General features: G+C 42.0%; 1 protein-coding gene across 3 annotated transcripts in view; it reads left to right on the forward strand.

Moving 5' to 3' along the window:
• KIRREL3 (kirre like nephrin family adhesion molecule 3) overlaps nucleotides 1-22,637 on the forward strand; it is a 1,312,393-nt gene that overhangs the window by 1,278,449 nt on the left and 11,307 nt on the right. For all 3 annotated transcript variants that reach the window (XM_029572739.1, XM_029572737.1, XM_029572738.1), the window contains one exon: nucleotides 9,052-9,138. In XM_029572739.1, the coding sequence (XP_029428599.1) occupies nucleotides 9,052-9,138 (87 nt within the window). The remainder of the gene's footprint in view (nucleotides 1-9,051; nucleotides 9,139-22,637) is intronic.

Here is a 22,637-nt window from a genome sequence, read left to right on the forward strand (position 1 = left end):
TTACAAAACTATAGTGGCCTCTTTGTCTTCTTTCTTTCTTTTATTTATTTAAACATTTTTCTATACCACAATCTACAATGGAGCATGAAGTGATTTACAAAATTCACACACACAGTAGTTAAAAATAAACATCAAATAAGAACATTACATCTCTAACATTTAATTCTCTATCATGCCACACATAATAAATCTAGCCTGAACTGCTGGAATAACTATAGGCGTTAATTCTAATTAGCTCACATCACTATAAACGTTACCGATATATTGCTCATACTATATTATAAAGTACAGAAGGCCTGTTTAAATAAGTAGGTCTTGAGTTCCTTTTTGAATGTTTTCACATTGGTGATCCTTTGCAAAGTGTCAGGAAGTGCGTTACATAATTTTGGGCCAGCTACAGAAAAAGCATGATTCCTCGTTAAATCCAACTTGGCCATCTCTGGTGTCGGGATATCAAGCAGATTTTTATTTGCAGAGCATAACTGTCGCGCGGGTTTGTATAGACGTAATGAAGCGCTCAGCCAAGCATTAGAATCATTGTTTAGCAAATGAAATGTTACTGTTAACACTTTGTATTGTATCTGAAAAACCACAGGCAGCAATGCAAGTACTAAAGAAATATGGTCCCTCTTTTGAGTGTTAGTCAAGATACGAGCAGCAGAATTTTGAATTAATTGCAATGATCATAATGCATTCGCTGGCATATCCAGATACAGTGAATTACGGTAGTTTTTGTATGAATTAAAGATTGGAGAACCATATGAAAATCATAGGGTTCCAATAGTGGTTTTAAATGCTTTAACATTTGTAACTTGAAAAAGGGAAAACTTTACTGTAGAGAAACTATGGTGTTGCATAGAGAACGAGGAATCGAGGATTACAATAAGAATAGTGCATAGAGCCATAAATCTGGGCATAATCCTCGATTCCTCCCAAAAAGGTTTAGTTGCCCTTATAATATCTCCTTTTAGTTTTGCCCACTGCTCTTCTACCTCCCCTAGATCAGTGCTTCTGATCTCAGTCCTCGGAGCACACCTAGCTAGTCAGGATATCCAAGCTGAATATACATGAGATAGCTTTGCATGCAGTGGAAACACTGCCGTACATTTTCCCATCCAGCCAATGACTCCTTGAGGTACTCCCTTATTTTAACAAAGTTAGTTTCCCTAAACTCTAGGACCCTCACCTTTGAATGAACCTTCATCTTCTGTGCTCTAATACTGAATCACATCATCTGGTGATCAGTGGATCCCAGATAATCATCCACTAGAACCATCAGAAACACTGTCTCCATTGGTAAGCACCAGATCCTGTATCACCCCCTTCCTGTGTGGGTTCCATTATCATAAGATAGAAGTGTTCTCCCTGCAGAAAATCCAGGATCTCCCTGCTTCTAGAGGACATCGCGCTGGGATGCCCCAATCAGCATCCAGCAGATTGAAATCCCCTAGCAATAGCACCTCTAATATCCTCCATTAAATCTCTATCTCTTTCGTCTGTCTGTGATGGAGGTCTGTATAATTACACCTGAATAAATAGATGTTCCATTACTTTTTTCCAGATTAATCCTCAGTGCCTCCTACTTACCTCTTAAGTCTTGCAATATGTTGCTTTAATATTATTTTTTATATATAGTGCCATGCCTCTTCCTTTCTTTCCTACCTGGTCATTCCTGAATAGATTGTAGCCCAGTATAACTATATCCCAGTATGGTTTTCTGTGTGACAGCCACTACATCCAAATCAGCTTCCTTGACTGCCATTAGAGCTACAATTTCCCATACTATCAGCATTAGGATACATAACTTTTCAGATGTTGCCCTTTTTCCCATTTTTATACAAGTACGTAGATGGTAAACAGGCGTGTGGGTGAAAATGTGCACGTTTGTCAGCCCACACCCAGAGATGCGGTCATTTTATAACATACGCGCATATATACATGCATGTTATAAAATAGCCTGGACACACGCATCTGTGTGCAAATCCCTTATCTACCGTGTAAGTGAAGAAATTTTAAAAGGGCCACGCGCCAATGCCATTTACTGATTTCCTAGTTCATGCCCAGTTCACCCAGTTAAAGAATAGGACTTCCAACTACCCCTGTTTTTATAGCCTCTTTTCTCCTCTGTTAACCCTGACCCTCAAAACTCTGTTGACTTGCCTAAATAGTTTTGTTTTAAAACTTACATGTCATCCATAGCAGAAGTAAAGTTACGTGGCAGGGGACCCCCGGCGTGCACCAGTGTGCATTAGTATTTATGTGCTCATCTCTTGGCCAGGCCCATACATGTCCATGCCCCGCCCACACCACATCCATGCCACACCCCTTTTTGTAAAATGTGTATTTGTGTGTGCAATGGGAGATACATGCGCACATGGGCGACTTATAAAATCCACTCAGCTTGCGCTGGCCCAACTTGTATCTCCCACTTTTAGTGCATGCCAGACTTTTAAAATTCACCTATTATTGTTTTACTTACCTTAGGGTTTTGTTCACTCATCCTGATGATCTTTGTTTAAAACCCCCTTAGTAGGTTTGTCAATCTATATTGGAAGATACTGCACCCCTTCTTTGATAGGTGAACCCCCATCTCTGCTCAGAAGTCCTTGAAACATCATCCCATGGTCTATGAAGCCGAAACATTCTTGTTCACACCGTCTATTCAGCCATTCATTAATCTCCAGATTGTCAGCTTCCCTGCCTGGGCCTTTATCCTTCATTGGAAGGATGGAGAATACCACCTGTGCACCTATCTGCTGTACCTTCTTTTCTAGGCCATGAAGTCACTTTTGATACAATCTGTGCGGTACATCGTAGAACCATTTGTGCCAACGTGAATGAACTGTATTGGATAGTAGTCAATAGGCTTCAGGATTTTCAGCAATCTTTCCGTAATGTCTTGGATTTTGGCACCCTGCAGACAGTACACTTCCTGGGACAACATGTCTGGTTGACAGATGGATGCTTCTGTGCCCCTCAGAACCGAGTCACCAACCACCAATATCCTCTGCCTCCTAGGTGCAATGGTTGTTGAGCCTGCAGCTTTGGGTTTGCATATCTCATTCACAACTACTTGAGGATTTTTCCCATATTTTAATAGACTCAACCTCCCACTCTTCCTAGTCTGGTCATTGCAGCAATAATCCAGGGGCAGGGAGCCATGAACAAGAGTGTCTTCTGTAGCCCTGTATCATAGGCTCTAAATCCAGCCACTGTCATCCTTAATGATGACCATGACATTCTTTCCCCTTCCCTCCAGGGGCTGTGAACACTGCCTTTGCAGCATTGCTAGCCAACCCAGGGTGCAGAAGGCCCAATCCATGAATTGAACAAGGGATCATTCATATGGCAATGCAAAATACTGCCACTGAGCCACTGTGCTGGCCCACTTAGAGAACAATTTAAACAAACATAGGAGCAGCTCAAAGTGCTCCTAGTGACTTGGGGTTTTCTCTTTCAAATGCCAGCATGTTGGCACACTGGTGTCCTGCTTATTCCTGGTTTGATAGTTTAGATTTCCCTAGGACAAGCAGAACCCAGACTGTACATGCAGTGGGATAAATCCAGGACCAGATCAGCCCATCTGGAATTAATGGAGCCAGGATACAAATGCTCCCTGTTCTGTGCCTAGTTTCTTTTTCCACCAAATGCCTATACATCCCTACAAATTCTCTCTCCCTCCTCAGGGTTAAAAACTGCACCCTAGATTGACCTTTGCAATAGTATTTCTATGGCTTCCTCCTCATCCTTTTATTATTCCTAATATAAAGGCCTTTTTAATGGTTTCTTTAGTTCCCTTATAATCCTCCTCCTCAGCCTTTCCTGTTTCTTGTCTTCTCTTCAAATGCTGCAGGGAAGAAAAAATATTTTCTCTTTGATGGCAAGAGAAAAAAATGAATGCATGAAAATGGGGATGCTAGAATAAGATCTGTATTAAACAAAAATACAGAAGTGACTTCTAATGAGCTCCCTCAGTAGGCCTCAGGGTCTGCCAGAGCCTTTCTGATTTTGTGGTTTAATTGGGAACACTGCTCTTAAGAGCTGAGGGGAGACAGAGTTAATGAGGGAACACTACAACTTTGCTGGAAATGGGGTCAGCTGATTTTTCAAAACTACTTTGGCTGGGAGCAGGTCTTTCTTTCCACAGTCCTCTGCTATGTTCACAACCAGTTCAGACTGATGTGTTCAGTGTCAGTTGCTTAAAAAAGAGATTGGATAGGGTGACCACCTGTCTCAAAGCAAAGTGGGCCATTCCTGGGGGTTTTTTTAATCACTTCCTGTTTCTAAGCATTCTTAGAGAATAATAACACATGTTGTGACATGGGTCAGACCAAAGGTCCATTGAGCCCAAAATCCTATTTGACAGTGACCAATTGGGGTCACTAAAACTACCCAAAAGATCCTAAAAAGTAGATCCATTCCATGTCGCTTATTCCCAGGGATAAGTGGTAGCTTTCCAAAGTCTACCTGGTTAATAATTGTTTATGGACTCTTCCTCCAAGAACTTGTCCAAACCCCTTTTAAATCCAACCATGCTACATGCCTTGACCGTATTCTCTGGCAACAAATTCTGAAGCTTGAATATGTGTTGAGTGAAAAAAAATATTTTTTCCAATTTATTTATTTATTTGTTTGTTTGTTTATTTGTTTGTTTGTTTGTCACCGGGTGCCAAGCTCTAGGTAACTTTGGATAATTAAACATTCATTAAAACATAAACAAACATCTAATCCATTCATTGAAAACAGACCAGTGCATGTAGAATAAATAAATAAAACAAATTTACAAGAAAGCCTGCTGAAAGAGCAAAGCTTTGAATGTTTTTATGTAAGATATCATACAAAGCACTTCAGATTTTGATTTATATTCCACCTTTCAGCCTCTTCAAAGTGGATTTCATTCAGGTACTGTCGATATTTCTCTGTCCTCACAGATCTCATAATGCAAGTTTTGCACCTAAGGCAATACAGGGTAAAGTGACTTGCCCCTCGTCACAAAGAACAGCCATGGGATATGAACCTTGGCTTCCCTAGTTTATAGCTCACTGCTGTAACCACTAGGCTAATGCTAAGTAGATGCAGCTACTTAAAAAGCTCGCTCCCAAGTTTCTGCCAAGCATGGAACAGCTAGAAGACCTCTTTGGAAAGAATGTAGGGAGGGTGGAGGATTGAAAATCTGTAGCATAGAATTAGCCCAAGGAAGTGAATCTAGGCTCAAGAGCCTATGCCCGAGCAATTCCATTTTAATCTTTGCTCACCACAACACAGGGAGCCAGTGTAGGTCCACAAGGGGGAAGGTGTTGTGATCACGAGTCCCTCGCCCCACGATTAGCCTAGCAGCGGCATTCTGATTGCCTGCAAATTATATTCTGGCAACCCAATATACATCATGTTACAATAGTCAAGCAGAAGCAAAATAAATGTTTGAACTGCATATTGAAACGCTGTCAAATCCAGCAAAGACTTAAGACCATGCAGCATGCATACTTTAAAAAAAAAGCCTGTTTTGATTACCCACTTAATATGATATTAGAAAGACAGCTTAATGTCAACAAACTGCCCAAAGCCCTTCACATGGAGGGGCCACCACTAATGTGGTATTATCAGTGCTCATTGTCGAAGGGGGCAGAATGGAAACTCTGAGGTAACATCTGGTTTTAAATCTGCTCCTTGTTAGTTTCGTGGAGTGTCCCCAATTTTAGTACTATCTGAAAAGGTAAATAACTATTCCCTGTTTATCTTTTCCATTCCACTCATGATTTTATAAACCTCTGTCATATCTCCTCTCAATCATCTCTTCTCCAAGCTAAAGAGCCCTAACCTGTTTTGCCTTTCTTCATAAGGAAGCTGTTCCATCCCCTTTATCATGTTTGTTGCCCTTCTCTGTACGTTTTCTTGTTCTGCTATATCTTTTTTGAGTTGGGGTAATCAGAACTGGTCATACCATAGATCTATAAAGTAGCAACATAATATTCTAAGTTTTATTCTCTATTCCTTTCCGAATAATTCCTAACAGTCTATTTGCTTTTTTTGAGTGCCACTGCTCACTGAGCTGAAGATTTCAACACATTGTCCACAGTTCCAAGATCCTTTTCATGAATGCGGCTCCTAATAAGGAACTCAGCACCATGAACCTATAGTTTATTTTTCCCTATGTGCATCACTTTGAACATATCCACATTAAATTTCATCTGCCTCTTAGATGCCCACTTCTCCAGGCTGACATTCTGCAGTTCCCCACAGTCTGCTTTCTTTTATGTGTGTCATCTGCAGACTTAATCATGTCACTCATTGTTCACTCTTCTAATCTCAATGTAAAAGAACAAAAAAAACTGTGAAGCAGGAAAATCCCAGGAATCACACGTCTGGTTTCTTGTATTCTAGAGCCACATCTGATCATCCTTGGGGTTGGACTGAAATGTTAGGACTCGGAAGGTTTCCTACTTGTTTCATCTGTACTGCTTTTACTCCATTGTATGCATGGAGGTGTAAGCCTCACTTTAAAACATCTAGATTAAATCTCCACTCATGCAATAGCATAAAACTAGAAGGAAAGTATTTAATTTTATAAATCTCCTTTTTTTTTTTTGCCTTTATTCTTGCATTGTCATTTTACACTTATTTTATTCCCCATGTGATGATTTCTCTGGGGGATTTCTTTTGGTAGACTTGCCACCTGGCTCATCCCGTATTGGTTTTATCCCATTGCTTTAAGATTCCGGATTACACTCCATGCATGCAATGGTATAAAAACAGAGCTGGGTCAGTGGTAGACTGACCTGGATGACTTGGAAAGACACCTTTCATAAGGATTCTCTGAGTTTTCTGTATAATAGTACAATAAATACATTTTTACTAGTGGGCCATTCATGCATCCAAACTCCAGTACTGGAAGCTAGTGGATATAGCATGCTGACTGACTTAGTGTATGACCTTGGATTGATCTTCCTGTATCTCTGTTGGCTCCCCAGTAGTGACACCTAGTAGTCAGATTCAGGGCCCATGATTACAGGTTTCCAGAGGAAGTCCTGGTGCATAGCCTGTGACCCAGGACCATTGCTGCAATTACTAGACAGGGATGGTAACTTTAAAATAAGTGTGCGTGCGTGCAAATATGCATATATGTGGACACGCGGGCACAAATTTAGGTATCTTATATCAGGCAAGCAAATAGGCGCGCATGTTATAAAATATACCTAGTGCGCATATGTGTAATCCTAATTTTAAGCATTTACACGAGCATCTGCTAATCGTGCATGTTCCTAAGGAATTGTCAGCTTTTATCCGCACAAGTGAGGTAATTTTATAACATGCGCGCCTGAAGGAAATGACCAGTTTAACCAGTTCATCCACCAGTTTGCCCAGTCTCTCTTTAGGTCATCAAGACCACCCTGGTTCTTTAACCAGCACTCCCCACAGTTTACTCAGACCCCTCAAGCAGTCCATATTTCACTGTAAACTGTTTTATTCAAACTTACACCTGATAAATAGCAGAAGTAAATATGCGTAGGGAAGAGCTGTACGTGCACTATGTTTGCAGATTATCAAATCACTACTTATGTGCATATATTTTGGTCCTGCCCCAGAATGCCCTTGACATACCCCTATTCCCCCACCCCCCTTTTTCAAGCATGCCAATTGGTTCACGCATCGGTACTTGAGCGCATTACGTGCGAGGTTTGTAAAATTGGGCAGAAACGCGTATCCGTTATTTGCACGCACATCTACCAATTTTTGTTCACATAAACTCTTTTAAAATTCACCCGTAAGTATGTTGCAGGGAATAGAAAATAGTGCATTGGGATTGTGCTTCAATGAAAGGTGTCATATATGTGCACATTATTATCAGGAGATGCTCTTGTGGCCAGAAAAATATCTTGCACGCAGGCAAATGACAGTGCTTGGTTTGCTGATGCCATAATACAACACTTGGAATACCGCTTAGCCTTAAACAAAACATTAAGATTGAGAAAAACTGCAGCCAGGCAAGATTAGAAAACCGGGGATTAGAAAGTGAAAATCTGTTAAACTGGGTGAAGGTCTGATTTAAAGCAGTGCTTAGCACTGCTTTAACTCATCTGGATTCTGGAAACATAGCCAAGAATATTAAAAAAATAATAACAATAATAATAAGAAGAAGAAGAAAAGAAATCTTCCTTGCTTGGGTGATAGCAGTGTGAAGGTTTCAGCAGGAAGTAGCTCATTATAAAAACCAGGACTCCCATCATAGGCAACGAGCTGTAAACTGCTAAGAAAAAAATGGGGGTAAAAACCAAATTATTTTGCCTGACTGCTAATTGATTAAATTAAATTAAATTACCCTGAAAAGAAGCTCATGTACATTTTTAAAAAGCTTGCCTTGCTGTGTGCTTTAATTCGTGTGCCAGAATAAACTACATTAATCTGTTTTTTTTCTGATCCATGTCAGGAATATGAGACTCCTGTTTGTGTGTCAAACCTTCCTCCTCCAGATGGGAAAGGAGACTGTTCAGCAGTGCTGATATGTAGGCATGTGTGCTGAGGCCTGAGGGCCCGAGGTTTCCCAGTCCCATCCCTGTGTCCCATCCCGCTGCACAGAAATAAATTCTCTAAGAACCCTTTTGCAACACCTGAGTTATTTATGAAAGGATCTGGGTGAAAACAATTACCGAATTAAGTGGCAGTAAACGGTAACTAAATATTTCCAAAGCAGTTCTATTATATTCTCGCTACAGATAGAATTCAGAGTATTGAATTTCATGAATTATACTACAGAATGTTCAGTCTAGTTAGATATTGAGTCTAATTAGATGATCTTGGGTACACATACATTAATACCAGTCTCCAGATCCTAAAAGATGGAAGAACATTTTAGGTGAGCCAGAATAAAACCAGGTCCAAAACCAATATCACATAGCTTATTAGTTTTGGCATAATTACAGTGCAGTTAAGTATGGCACCATACAAGAAAGGAAGACTACAGTATCAAAAGAAATGGAAATCAAGCAGGTAATGACTACCATCAAATCCATTTTTAAATTGTATATATTTATATATATTTATTTTTTTTGTAAGATGGACCGGGGAGAGTTCCAGCAAGACTCCGTTCTCAAACAGCTGGAGGTCCTCAAAGAAGAGGAGAAGGAATTCCAGAACCTGAAGGTAAGGCCTGCACTGTACTGTATCGGCCCGATTGTAAGTTGTCTGAGGCAGGGCTCTCTCTGCTGTAAATGAATTGCAACCATGAGCATGGGTTTAGAAAGATGAATAACTAAATCTGAAATCCAAATCCATTCTGTTTCTTATGACATGGAGATAAGAGAGGCATTATCATGTTCTCTACCACAAGACAAAATATAATACCCACCTTGCATAAGACGATCATACTGTTAATCAGCTATTATGCAAGATTTTTAGGGAGCTGCTTTTTTGTACACCCTACATCCATTGGGTAGGATTACCAGATAGCCCCAGGTCATCTGTCAGTCCTCAGTTTTCCCCATTGCTTGCATGGATTTGTAGTCCTGACTTCCCAATGATTTCCTTAAGAAAATGAGAAGTATAAGTCCATGCATAACCAGGGGAAAAATGGGGCAAAACCAGGAATGGCTCATCCTATTCCTTTATTTACATATTTTTATACCCCACAAATCCAATATAGGAATGATCAGTGCAGCTCACAATAAAACAGTCATAAAATGAAGCATAACATACATAAATATAAAACAGTACATGTACGGCCCTCAGCCCTTGATCTCTAGCTTACGTGCCTAGACAGTCATTTAAATCTTTTTCCTAGCTTCAGGTACCAGAAGACTCAGTTCTTGAATACCAAACAACATTTAATCGAATGTTGAAACAGTTCAACACTCACTGTGCATGGCAAGACAAAGAATATCCGTATAGACAACAGTGCCTGATTTGGCTGATATTAGTTCCTGGAAGCCCAGTAGTCAGAGGAAGACAAACTGAAGTTGTAGTTGAAGCTGTAGATACTAGTGAATAGTTGAATAGGAGTAAAAATAGGAGAATAGAAATAGGTGAAAAACAATGCTGCTTAGGAGCTTGTAGAGAAAGAATCAGGATGAGATGTTAACTTGTTGAAAGACCCTCCAGACATTAAACTGTTCCATCAAGGAACCAATAAGAAGAGGAGAGAAACACAGAGAAAGAGAGCAAAACAGGAACAAATCCAGTAAGAAGTTCCAAAACATTAAAACAATAATCAATCAGGGCAGGGAACTTAAGAACCTACAGAAATCTAAGTTATGTAATATAACAAGATGACACAGGGTGGCAGTGTAATAACAAAACATATACATAGACTGAGGAGGTAGAACAGTTTACAAATGCTATCTCCTATGCAGGATTTTAATAAACACTTGTGAAAAAAGTGTTTTTCCCTAAAACATAGGTAATCTGCATTGTTTCAGAAATCAAAGGGCCATCCGGTAACCCTATCATTGGGAGGAACTATGAATGGTCATCCTAGTGTTATAATGAGCTACCACATGTAAATCGTTAACCCTGTGGTCCCTCCCATGAGATAGCAGTGGGCTGAAGAATGACCTAATGTCTGTCTAAGATATGAACTAGCCAGTTCACAAACAGCTTCCATTTGTTCATGATAGCCTGCACAGATTTCTGGATCTTGTTATAATTATATTATATCAACAAATTTATTTATTTATACAAAGGATCCGGCCCTGGGAGAAAAGAGGAAATGTGATAGAGCTAGCCGGTGAGAGGTTCCAGCCCTGAAGAGTAACAAATATTTTTTGGCCTCATTGGGTAGCAATTTGCACCCAGGGATGAGGTTATGTTTCCATGAATTTTAAGCTGGTTTATTATTCAGGTAGCTGAGCATTAACAGGACTAGAAAAGGAGTGAATCTGGAGAAATAAAAGATCAGTCTTCCAAAAAAAAAAAAAAGCATATTTAGGAGTAAAAGATTCAAGGGAGGAGATGTTGGAGAGAGAATGCTTTGAAACTATTGAGTCAGTTTTCAAAAAGGACAGAGGGCCTAATTTAGCCAGCAAAGTTCAATTGCTTTTCAGCTAAAATCACCCCTAAATCTATTTGGCTTAAACTTGGGATGTTCAATCATGGTCCCCTGAACTTAGCCAGCTACCTCTGAAAATCAGCGCTAGCTGACTAACTTTTCTTCCACGTGCCCCTATTCAATTTACAGTGCGGGGCCCTTTTTATTTCTGGAGAGGTGAATTCATTATTTCTGTATAACTGAGCCGACTAGTAGTAAATCATCGGGAAGACAATTTTCAAAAGCCATTTTCCAATTATCCACCCTTTACCCAGCTAAAAACCCCTACTTATATAGCCACATTAGGAAGAGGGTTCCAGGGCGGGGGGGGAGGGGAGGTGTTAAGGTCAGGGGGAGGAAAATAATGCACAGGGACGGTAACATTCAAACTGGTGGGTGGGCTCCAATGTGCACACATGTGTCGGCCCGCACCCAGGGACGTGGCTATTTTATAACTTGCATGTATATATGCAAACATGTTATAAAATAGCTTGGCCTTGCATGCATGGTGCGCCACATTTTAAGTGGATATGTGCATCTGCAGCCAAATGCCACTTCTACCACATAAATTGGAGGATTTTAGAAGGGGTGTATGTCGATGCTATTCCCAGTTTTACCAGTTCACCCCCAGTTCGCCCAGTTAAGAAATAGGTCCTCTAATACCCCCTAGTTTAATAGCCTTCCCTTCCCTTAAAACGCTGCAGATCTGCTTTTTTTTTTTTTACTTTATTTCTATTGAAGTTTGACTTTAATTCAAATACAATCATATTTGAAAAGCAAAACTGAAGATACAATGCTTGAAAAGGAAAAGAAGAAACAATCTAGACATTAAACAATGCATAAATTTAAAAGCAGTGTCCTCATAATAAAAATACATTGGTGGGGGGGGGGGGGGGAGAAAATGGCTTTAGGGCAAATCAGCCATATAAAAGAGAAATATAAAGCCAGTAAATAACATCTACCAAAATCAACGCTGCCCTATTATAATAAACGCATCTAAGCAGGCTCAGAAGGTGCAGGATGTCTGGACCGGATGAAGTCTCGCAGTTGCCCAGGATCCAAAAAAAAACGTGTTTAGGAGCATTTAACACTACAATACATTTGCATGGGTGTCTTAAAACACAAGAGGCTCCTAAAACCAACACTTCAGGTCTCATAACAGGGAATTTTTTCCTGCGCTCTTGAGTGAATCGAGCAAGGTCAGGAAAAATCCAAATCTTTTCCCCCTTAAACAAAATTTCACGATTGAGGGGAAAAAAAAGTGTAGAATATTCTCGATCCTGCAAATACACAAAAGAAATAAGCAAGGTAGCTCTCTTATAAGGGTGCGGAGAGGAGTTCTCTATGAACTCAGTTAAGTTCAATGAAACATCTTGCTCTATTGTATCTAATTTCTTCTTATTAGATGACAGACAGAAAAATTTTTGTATAGGGGGTAAGCAGATTCTTGAATAAACCTTGACCATAATACACAAATCCATACACGCCCACAACTCCAATTGGCTCGACATCCCCTTCAATACCCCACAGTCCACCCGTCCCACCAGATCCACCAACATGGGCACACTACATGTTCCCTCTCTGAAAACTGCCCACCTCTCTTCCACTCGCGATCGTGCCCTCTCTATTGCAGGCCCCTCTCTCTGGAACTCCCTCCCTGTACACATGCGCCTCGAACCATGTTCATTCAAATTTAAAAAGAAACTAAAAACGCTACTATTCAAACAAGCCTATCCAGAATAGATCCCCCATCCACCCCATCCCTGCACCGCCTCATGGTGATCACAACCTCCTTATATTAAGGAACTAATTATACTGTTAACTTATGCTTTGCTGTTATGTTAATCTTTCTTTCCATGCTGCTCCTCGTTATCCCCTTCCCAGTTCGCTTTCCCTGTTAACATGTATTTTCAAGCCTTTTTGTTCAAATGTAAACCGGTATGATGTCCCCACTAATACCAGTATATAAAAGTTTCCAAATAAATAAATAAGCAAAATTTCCTTCATTATACAATTTGAACATCTCAATAGGGGAAAGTGGTGGGACTTGAGGAAAGTTCAAGAAGCATAGATTCAAATTCCTTGAAGCATTTTCCAAGCTTTCAATTTTGCAGGAAATCAATGTAAAGTCCACCAGTTGTTTAGCTTGTACCTATTTTACTTGAGAAATAGAAGTCTCTAAATTAGAAATAGTTGACTCGCACACAGACACTCGATAATCTTGGTGCAGACATTGTGAATGAATATCTAGTGTTAATGTTGCTAAAGAAGAAACCAATATTTCAACAGAAGCCAACACGCCCCATAAAGTATCCAAAGTTACTTGCAGGCCAATACAGTACAGTGCGCTCTGGTGGAGCGCACTGTTAACCAGCACTGTTAACCAGCACCCTCCGACTTAATATCATGGACCCTCCGACTTAATATCATGGCAATATTAAGTCGGAAGTCCGAAAAGTTAAAAAAAGTAAAAAAACAAAAAAACAAACAAACCCCGGATGCTCAATTTTGCCAGCGTCCGGTTTCCGAACCCGTGGCTGTCAGCGGGTTTGAGAACCGATGCCGGCAAAATTGAGTGTCGGCTGTCAAACTCACTGACAACCGCCGCTCCTGTCAAAAAAGAGGCGCTAAGGACGTGCTAGTGTCCCTAGCGCCTCTTTTTACTGCGGGCCCTAATTTAAATATTTTGGTTTACTGAATCGAGCGCACAGGACACTGGCCTGGGCGAGCGCCCGCTCTCCTGAAAACTTTACTGTATCGGCCTGTTTGTTAGGTTTAATAAATGCTGGTCTAACCTGAAGAATGTTAATAGCATCCTGAATCTCTCAGGATCCAGCTGTAGATACCGTATCAGTTAGCGGAGCTTCACCCACTGCCAGGACGCCAGACATCTCTCTCTCCACCATGCTTTCTGACCCCCGGAGAAGTTGAAGCTGCACTGCCATTTCCTGCTGCAATCCATCAGTGGTAACCTTTTCCCGCTGCAGTCCATCAGCGGAAGTAAACAGCGGAATGCCGCTCAGCGATTCGGGATTAGCGTTGGGAATCTTAATCTGCCCCGACTCCTGCACAGGTGGACAATCCAGGAGGGTGAAGTGATGAGTGATCAATTAAATTGATGGGCCAGAAGCCCCATGGGCCAAGTTGGGAACTACGATCGTTTGCTGGGGCAGTGACGGCGAGAACTCTGGAATGATGGTCTGCCGAGAAGTTCCTGCAGAGGGGTAAGATCAAACAACCCCTTTCCTTTCCTCCATATCTCCAAAAGAAAAGAGAGCGAAGCAAAGGTGAGAAAAGGAAGAATAAGCAGGAGCTCAAAGCACACGCATCCATTCAGGGAGCCATCTTGGACACGCGCGCCCCCCCCCCCCCCCCCATTTTTCTTTACTTTTTAATTTACCTGTCATCCATAACAGAAGTAAAGTTACGCAGCAGTTGATCTCGGTGTGCGCCAGATCACAAGAGTTTTTACGCACACATCTCAGGTTCACGCCCCAAAAGACCATGACCTGCCCAGACCACATCCATACCCCGCCCCTGGCACCATTTTTATTACTGGCAGCCGACACTTAGATCGCTCCTGGACCCCCGCTGGACCCCCAGGGACCTTTGGCCAGCTTTGGGGGGCCTCCTGACCCCCCCCCCAAGACTTGCCAAAAGTCCCTGGGGGTCCAGCGGGGGTCCCGAAGCGATCTCCTGCCCTCGGGCCGTCGGCTGCCAGTAATAAAAATGGTGCCGATAGCCTTTGCCCATACTATGTCACAGGGGCTAACGGTGCCATTGGTCAGCCCCTGTCACATGGTAGGAGCACAAGATGGCGCCGATGGCCATGTGACAGGGGCTGACCAATGGCACCGGTAGCCCCTGTGACATAGTAGGTCAGAGTCTATCGGCACCATTTTGAGCGAGGCAGGCCAGACAGCCCGACAACAGGGAGAGAGAAATCCCTCACGGGACCCAGCTGGTCCACCAGGGATGTTAGTAAGTCTTGGGGAGGGATCGGGATGTTTGGGGGGGGGGGGTTGTATTTAATGTATTAAGGTGAATTTTAATGCTTGGGGTGGGCTTTTTTTTAGCTTCGTTTTCCCGCACCGTTTTTTGGGCTGGTTTCATTTTTCCCCGTTTAGTTTTTGTTCGTTTTTCCAAAAAACTAACCGAGGAAAAACGAGCTTTACCCTGAAGCGACCGACACAAAAAACGACCTGGCAGTAAAAACCGAAGCTCATCTCTACTAATTAATGCGTACATCAGACATTTAAAAATTCACATTATAGATTGCATTGTCAGTTCTACACGTGTTATTTTCCATGGAGATTCGTATCCACAAAAAAGCCAGGTGCAAATGTCTGCAAATACTTTATCCCTGGGCAATTTTCAATGTGAAAGTACTAATTTCACTAGGCAGCTAAATTTAGTTGCTCAGCTCCAGTGAGTTTTCAAAGATTTTGATCGAGCCGACTAAGGCCTAGATTCATCAAAATGCTATAAATTTCACATGAATAACGCCCACGATAAGGAAAAGGGCATGGTTAAATACTTTTAGAGTAAGTGTACTGTGTGCTTTGCATAGGTATTTTATTGCAATACATATTAAATTTATCACACTTGCAAGATTTTCATTTCACAGCTTGTGAAGTGCCCAGACAGGCATGAGAGAGAAAGTGAGAGAGACTCTCTTTATAAGGTCTTCATAGTAGTCAACTCTTTATATCACTATAGGAGGGTCAGCTAATAACTCAAGGTGAGGTTTTGGTGATGGTTTAGGTTTGAGGGCCAGTTTTACATGCAGAGTGAGACGTTCGAACAGCACAATACACCTTGGTGAAGATTTGACATCGTTTGGAGTGAGGAAAATCTCACAAAGATGAGATTTCTACAATGTTCTCTCACCCTAGCTTGATGGAATACTGTGAAGGCCTCCCCAGAGGTTCTCTCTCTCTCTCTTTTCCAGCCCAGAAATGGCCAAAATGCAATTTGCAATCTTTATCGCAAATTGCATTACGGCTATTTCGGGCATATTGCACAACTCACCGCCAGCAAAAAAGGTGGAGTTATTTCTGGTGTTAAAAACATGCGATAATGCCCCTCATTTTCATTAATCCCACCCAAATCCCTCCCTGATCCTTCCCCTTTCAAAAATTTGCATTTGTGCAATGCAGGACTGCGATTATCGCGTGCATTATGGGTGTTAATGCCATAACGCATTTTGATGAATGACCCTGTTAGTTCTTAGCCAGCTAGATTGCTTTGAGAACTCACCGTTCTGAGTTACGGGAATTCCAGGAATACACTTTCAATTCTGCTCTGCCAGTGACTGTATGACCTTGGCGAAATCACTTTGTCCCCCTGGTCTTACATTTATTTCTGGCCCTGCCACAGACTCTCTGTGTGACCTTGGGACAAGTCTCTTTATCTCCCTGTATCTCAATACTAATCTCAGATCTGCCACTGACTCAGTTGTTCCCACCACAATTGAATAATAATATTAACACTATTCCATCGCTCTTGTTCCTTCTGGTAGCTTTAATTACACCTACGTAGCAAAACTATATTGCTAGACCATCCATTGCAGAGGTGGCCAATTCTGTGGTACGAAGCTGTAAAACACTTTTGGATCCTGTTTGGAATAGGCTAAATTTTCAAAGAGCCCAGTTCACTAAGGGGCGGATTTTCAAAGGGTTACGCGCGTAACCCCAAGAATCCGCTGCTGTGCGCGCCGAGCCTATTTTGCATAGGCCCAGTGACGTGTGCAAGCCCCGGGACATGACGTATGTCCCGGGGCTTGAAAGCAGGGGCGGGGTCGGAGCCTCCAGGCACAGTGGCTATTTACCGCTGTGCCCAGGATCACGGGCCGGCAGTCGGCCGGCGTGTGTAACCTATGCCTGCCCGGAGGCAGGTGCAACTTATCAGATAAAGGTAAGGGGGGTTAGGTAGGGCTGGGGGGGGGGTTTAAGTAGGGGAAGGTGGGGAAGGTGGGGGGGCGGAAGAAAAGTTCCCTCCAAGGCCGCTCTGAAATTGGAGCGGCCTCGGAGGGAACGGTGGAAGGCTACACGGGTTGGCGTGTACAAATGTGCAACCCCTTGCGCATGCCGACCCTGGATTTTATAACATGCGCGCGCTTGTTATAAAATCGGGCATAGATTTGTGCGCACCGGGTTGCACGCACAAATCTACACCCACGCGTAAATCTTAAAATCTGGCCCTAACCTTTTTGTCCCATACACTCGGAATGGGAGAAAATCTTCAGTGAATTGGGCCTTTAGCTATATTTAATTCAGGCAAAAACTGGCATACTTGCATAATGCGATCAAACTTGTCTGCATAAAAATGAAGTATCCCTTGGTGGGGGCATGTATAACCCCTTGTCCATCTCTTTTCTTGACTCACAGGTATGTCAGGGAGCTGACGGGCAATTAATCACCCCATGGGGTTTCCGAGGTCGTTCTGTCAAGAGAAAAGCAGCTTTCATGGTCCTTAGGCTCTAGATGTCTTCTCTACCTCTCAGCACAAAAACTCTATGACCAAACAAATTTGGGGTAGTTCCAAAACGAAAGTTTACTGGGATATTTGAGGAAATATGAACAATTTGGTACACTTTCTTCTAGTGTAATCCATAAAGAAAATTCAAAATATAGCCAATAGTAATAGCCACCGAAAATGCCACATTAGGGGGCTCCTTTTCCTCACACTATAGCAATATACTGTTTAGTGATTCTCATATTCCTAGGACTTTCCCTAATTTGATACCTAATTCTTTTCTCCAAGCAGGAAACTTGAGGTTTCTCCTGGCTAAAAGTGAACTCTCTTACATCCTCTGAGAGTTCCTCCTCTGAGAATGAACATACACACTCCATGGCCCTCTGCTGCCACTCATTGGTGCAGAAACAAACTGGGGTCAATTTACCCTCCTGGTAAATGCCTTTAATCTCCACTAGTAACAAGGAGCATAGGAATCGGCTCTTGATTCTTTCACTCAGAATCTTCCCGGACGCCATGCTCTAATTTATTTTTAAAAAGTTATATCCTGCCTGTCTCCAGTTCTAGGTGGGTAACAGCAATGCATACAGAATTAGCTACAGAATTATAACAGAACAGAAAAAAAGTCAATTAAAACAGAAAAAGAATGATGCCAATAAATAAAAACAATGCAAAAACAATACAGAAATAAAACAACATAGCGAACAGCCTTGCAAGCAATAGGTAGAAAACCAACTGGGAATTACTCAAATTTCAGGCCTAAAAATGGGGAACATGTACAGATTTCCTCGCTGCAGGAGCTGCTCGTCATACTTTCCTCCCTTTACAGCCGTCTTTTGCGTCACCTATTCCCGTGCGTTTGGCCACATAGCAACCTGTGCATTGGGCTTGAAATAATCTTGTTTTGTGTGTGTAACTCTGCAGTTAGGTGCCCTGTGGAAAATTTCACATAAGAACATGCCATACTGGGTCAGACCAAGGGTCCATCAAGCCCAGCATCCTGTTTCCAACAGTGGCCAATCCAGGCCAAAAGAACCTGGCAAGTACCCAAAAACTAAGTCTATTCCATGTTCACGGTAAAGGCCCAGATTAATATTGGGGGGGGGGGGGGGCAATGTTCAAACTGCCTGCATTGCTACAAAGTTCGCAGGTGCTCTTTGCCTGAGGTCTTCGATTAATTTTCAAAGTGAAAGTTTACTTGTACACTTTGAAAATTGCCCTGCGGACAAGGTATACCTAGACATTGACATCTGGCTTTTCTGTGGGTACTAATCTCCATGGAAAATAACACACGTAGAGCTGACCTTCCAATCTTTGTGTGTTGTTTATTTTCCTCCCCCTGATCTAATCCCCCGGAAACGCCTCGTCCTTATGTGGCTGTGCCATAGAATACCACACATACTTTTAGCTGGGTAAAGGGAGGACAGTTTTCGGACAGCTTTTTTTTATCTGTTATTTACCAAGGTAAGTGGCTTGTGGAAATTGTCCTCCTAGTTGGTTCAGTTATAGAGAAATAACAAATTCACCTCTCCAGCTATTAAAAAAAAGGGCAGTTTTCAAAGCCTCCCCCTCTCCCCCCGTTATTTATATGAATAAATTGGCTTGTCTACAACGTACACGTGGGCTTCCCCGGTATGCATTGTTTTACCTGGATTGAGGAGAGACATTCTTGGGAGTGATGGGAGGTCGGGATAGAAAAACAACCCATGTAGATTTGGTTTTGAGATCTTTCCAGCAAATTTGTGCATGCAGAAACAGCAGATACTTTGTACCCTTAACCCAGGGTTTCCCAAACCTGTCCTGGGGACTCCACAGCCAGTCGGGTTATCAGGATATCCACAATGAATATGCCTGAGATAAATTTGCATCCCGTGGAGACTCAGTATATGCTCAACTCATGCATATTCATTGTGGATATCCTGAAAACTGGACTGGCTGTGGAGACCCCAAGATAGGTTTGGGAAGCCCTGCCATAGGCAATATTCAGAGGTAAACTAACCGTATAGTTACCTTCTGAAAATTAGCTACGGAGTAAACAAGAACAAAGTACCTGAGGACTCTGCAGTTTTGTAGCCTGTCTGAAAATTGCCCCAAAGGAAACTCTTGTAAAGCTGATGACATCATCACTTAATTATTTATCTGGATTTTTGTGCACATACGGAAGGATAACAATGTCCATCTGGGTTGTGACAGGACGTAACAGCTTTATTGCTAGTTTTCCTACATCAAAAATATTTTCACAACTGTGGGGAAACACCATGAGTGATCGCAAATATGTTTGGGTTATGTAGAAGGGTGCTTGCAAATACAATCTACAGGAATTACAGGAACATCAACTAGTTTACCACTGCTTTGTTTTGTTCTCTGTACAATGCTGCTTGCTATTTTAAAAGCTGTAATTACAGTTTCTTAAATCACACAGATGGCATAAGAGAGTCAGAAGATTGGCACAGCCATACAAAGCTTCTTGCAGCTAAGTCACGGGGTTCACATTCAGCTGAGGCTGGCAGAGACATAAAGTCATTAGCAGTTGACGGCTGTTGTACTGATTTACAGTCCCTGCCCTTTGAAACAGCTGGCTCATGGCAGGGTTTGGTAGTCTAGGTTTATTCCTTGAAAAAATAATGGTCCTGACAGAGTCCTGACAGAGTCTGGGCCACTTGGGCTTGTGCTTTTCTGCTCGATCCCCGACCTGGAACCTTTTTGGACTTGCTTCCTTTTCCCCATTGCAACTGAAGAGGAAGGTGGAGGCTGCCACTGGGTGATCATGTATCTTTTTTAAATACCACTGGTTTTCTTGGTGGCAGGACTTAAGAGTCTAGCTCATGGCTGAGTTTGATCGTAGACCGTTCGAGTCTCGGTGTACTTGTGATTGGGTTTCATATAGTGTAGGTCTGAGGCTGATGGTCAAGGTCTTCTCATGCTGAGTTGGATCATTTAGGTCTGCCCATGTTGGGTTTCCTAGCCTAGGTTTGCCTCATGATTGGATTTCTTATTCTAGATCTGCTTGTGGTTGGGTGTGATAGGTCTGTCTGTTAGTGGCAGGTGTTGATAGTCTAGGTCTGTTGGGAGGGTAATTTCAAAGTGATTCTCTGCAGGTAAATGGGTGTTTTCCCATGGAGGAGACTGCCCCTTTCCCCTGATGAGAAAAGTATGCATGCTGTCCAAGGCACACATAATTGTCCCCATGAGAAGAGAGGGTGGCTATGGGGCAGGGATGTGGATGGACCAGCAAAATACAACTGGGAAGTTTATTTTTAACTTTCTGCACATGCTTCTCAATGGAGAATTTGCACCTCCAAACTCTGTGGGTACATAAGTACTTTAAGATAGCCGGCTATATTCAGTAATACACTGTACTATATAGTATGTACTAAGTTAGCAGAATACGTTTATTTTGCTATCCAGACTGTGTCTGAAAATAGACCTCATAATTTTTTATTGTGTGTGTGTGTGGGGAGGATGTAATGGAGGTGGGAAATGCAAAGCAATAGCGTTGGGCATTGCTGTTCAAACATTTAACAGAGTTTACCAACTCGTGTAACGGGGGAGGGCACAGTTTTTCACTTGGCCACTAGTGCCAAATTGCTTGGCTGTGGCTCTGGTCTAGGTCTGCTTATGGCAGAGTTTCATTGTCTCAGTTTGCTTGTAGCCTTGCCTGTAACAGAAGCTTATAACCCCGGTTGATGGCCCAGTTTTAATCGTTTGTGTTTGATTATGGCAGTTTTGTAATTTGCATATGGTCATGTTAGGTTACAGTAGATCTGAGTAATTTGGGTTTATTCACAATAGGGATGGATCATCAGTTTAGTCAGTGTTGGGTTAGGTTGCCTGAGTATTAACCACAGTAGGGTTAGATAGTTTGGCTTTGCTCACAGCAGGATTGGTTAGTACGAGCTTAAGCATGCCAAGATTGCAAAAGTAGAGATAGTCTTTGTAGTGTTTTGCAGGCTAGCTCCTCCGTAATCATCATTATTTAAAGTGTCTATTGAGATTGTCGCTGTTTATCTTTGACTAAGAGAATAAACGCATCTTAATATTCCTGTAGTAGCTTGATTCTACAGCTGCCAACACTGGAAAAGCTTAAGCCTACTATGACCAATAACCTAACCAAGGCTGGCACTAAAAGGGATAGAGGGAGCATCATTATAGAACAGCACAGTCACGTTTCAGTGGACTTTACTGGAGGGCTGCCTCAAGTCATTTCACAAAGACTATCAGTAACTCAGACATTAGTGGTGCAAAAAGGACCTCTGCTGGAGACTGAAACTGTCTCTCTCCAAACTTAACAATGCTGTAATTGGAAGCCCCTCATCCTAAAATTAGATTTTACCATCTTGTATCTCCTTTAGCATAAAAGCATTTTCACTTGTAGCGCATTAGCCTTTTAAGTCAGATTTATTTACATAGAGATGAAGAAATGTGTTTAAAGGATGATTAATCATTTCTTCTAAAAAATGATTTCGTGTCATATTTCTTCGAGCAGTTTCCATAGCAACAAAGAGAGCCCAGCTCCCTTAGGATGAAGGCATGCTGTTGGCTCAGTGAGCTTTTGCACTTCACTGATTCCTCCCCTTCTCTATCAATTCTTGGTATCTGTCTTAAAAGAAAACCTTTGTGTGATTTCAGAAGTATAAACAGCAAGACATGATACACTCTCCCTGTGTCAATGGAACATTTTGTTGCTAGGTCATCAATATTCAAATTCTTGAAACCGCTTGTAAATTGCCCCCAAAAGCCAGACGCACAGCCATGTTAGCTAGAAATAGACATGGCCACTCATACGTGCAACACCTGATTACATACTTACGAAGACCCTGGAACTTTCTCTCCTGTGTTCTGCTATTACGGTGGAGTTTCCAACATATTTTCCTGCATTCTGCATTCTCAGCACTAGAGAACTAATTTAATTTGTTAGTTTCAGGCACAACCTAGCAGGTTTCTAGCAAAGTTCCTGCACGGTCACTAACAGAACTCTGAGAAGGATTTTCAACAAGATCTGTTTAAATACAGAAGCTCCAATGTAATAAGGTCTGCTGTGTTGTGGGAAGCTTGCTGGGCAGACTAGATGGACCATTTTGGTCTTTTTCTACCGTCATTACTATGTTACTGTGTTAGTTCTACCTGCAAATATGAGCATATT

The sequence above is a fragment of the Rhinatrema bivittatum genome, chromosome 12 (genome assembly GCF_901001135.1).
Source record: "Rhinatrema bivittatum chromosome 12, aRhiBiv1.1, whole genome shotgun sequence".
Classification (NCBI taxonomy): Eukaryota; Metazoa; Chordata; class Amphibia; order Gymnophiona; family Rhinatrematidae; genus Rhinatrema; species Rhinatrema bivittatum.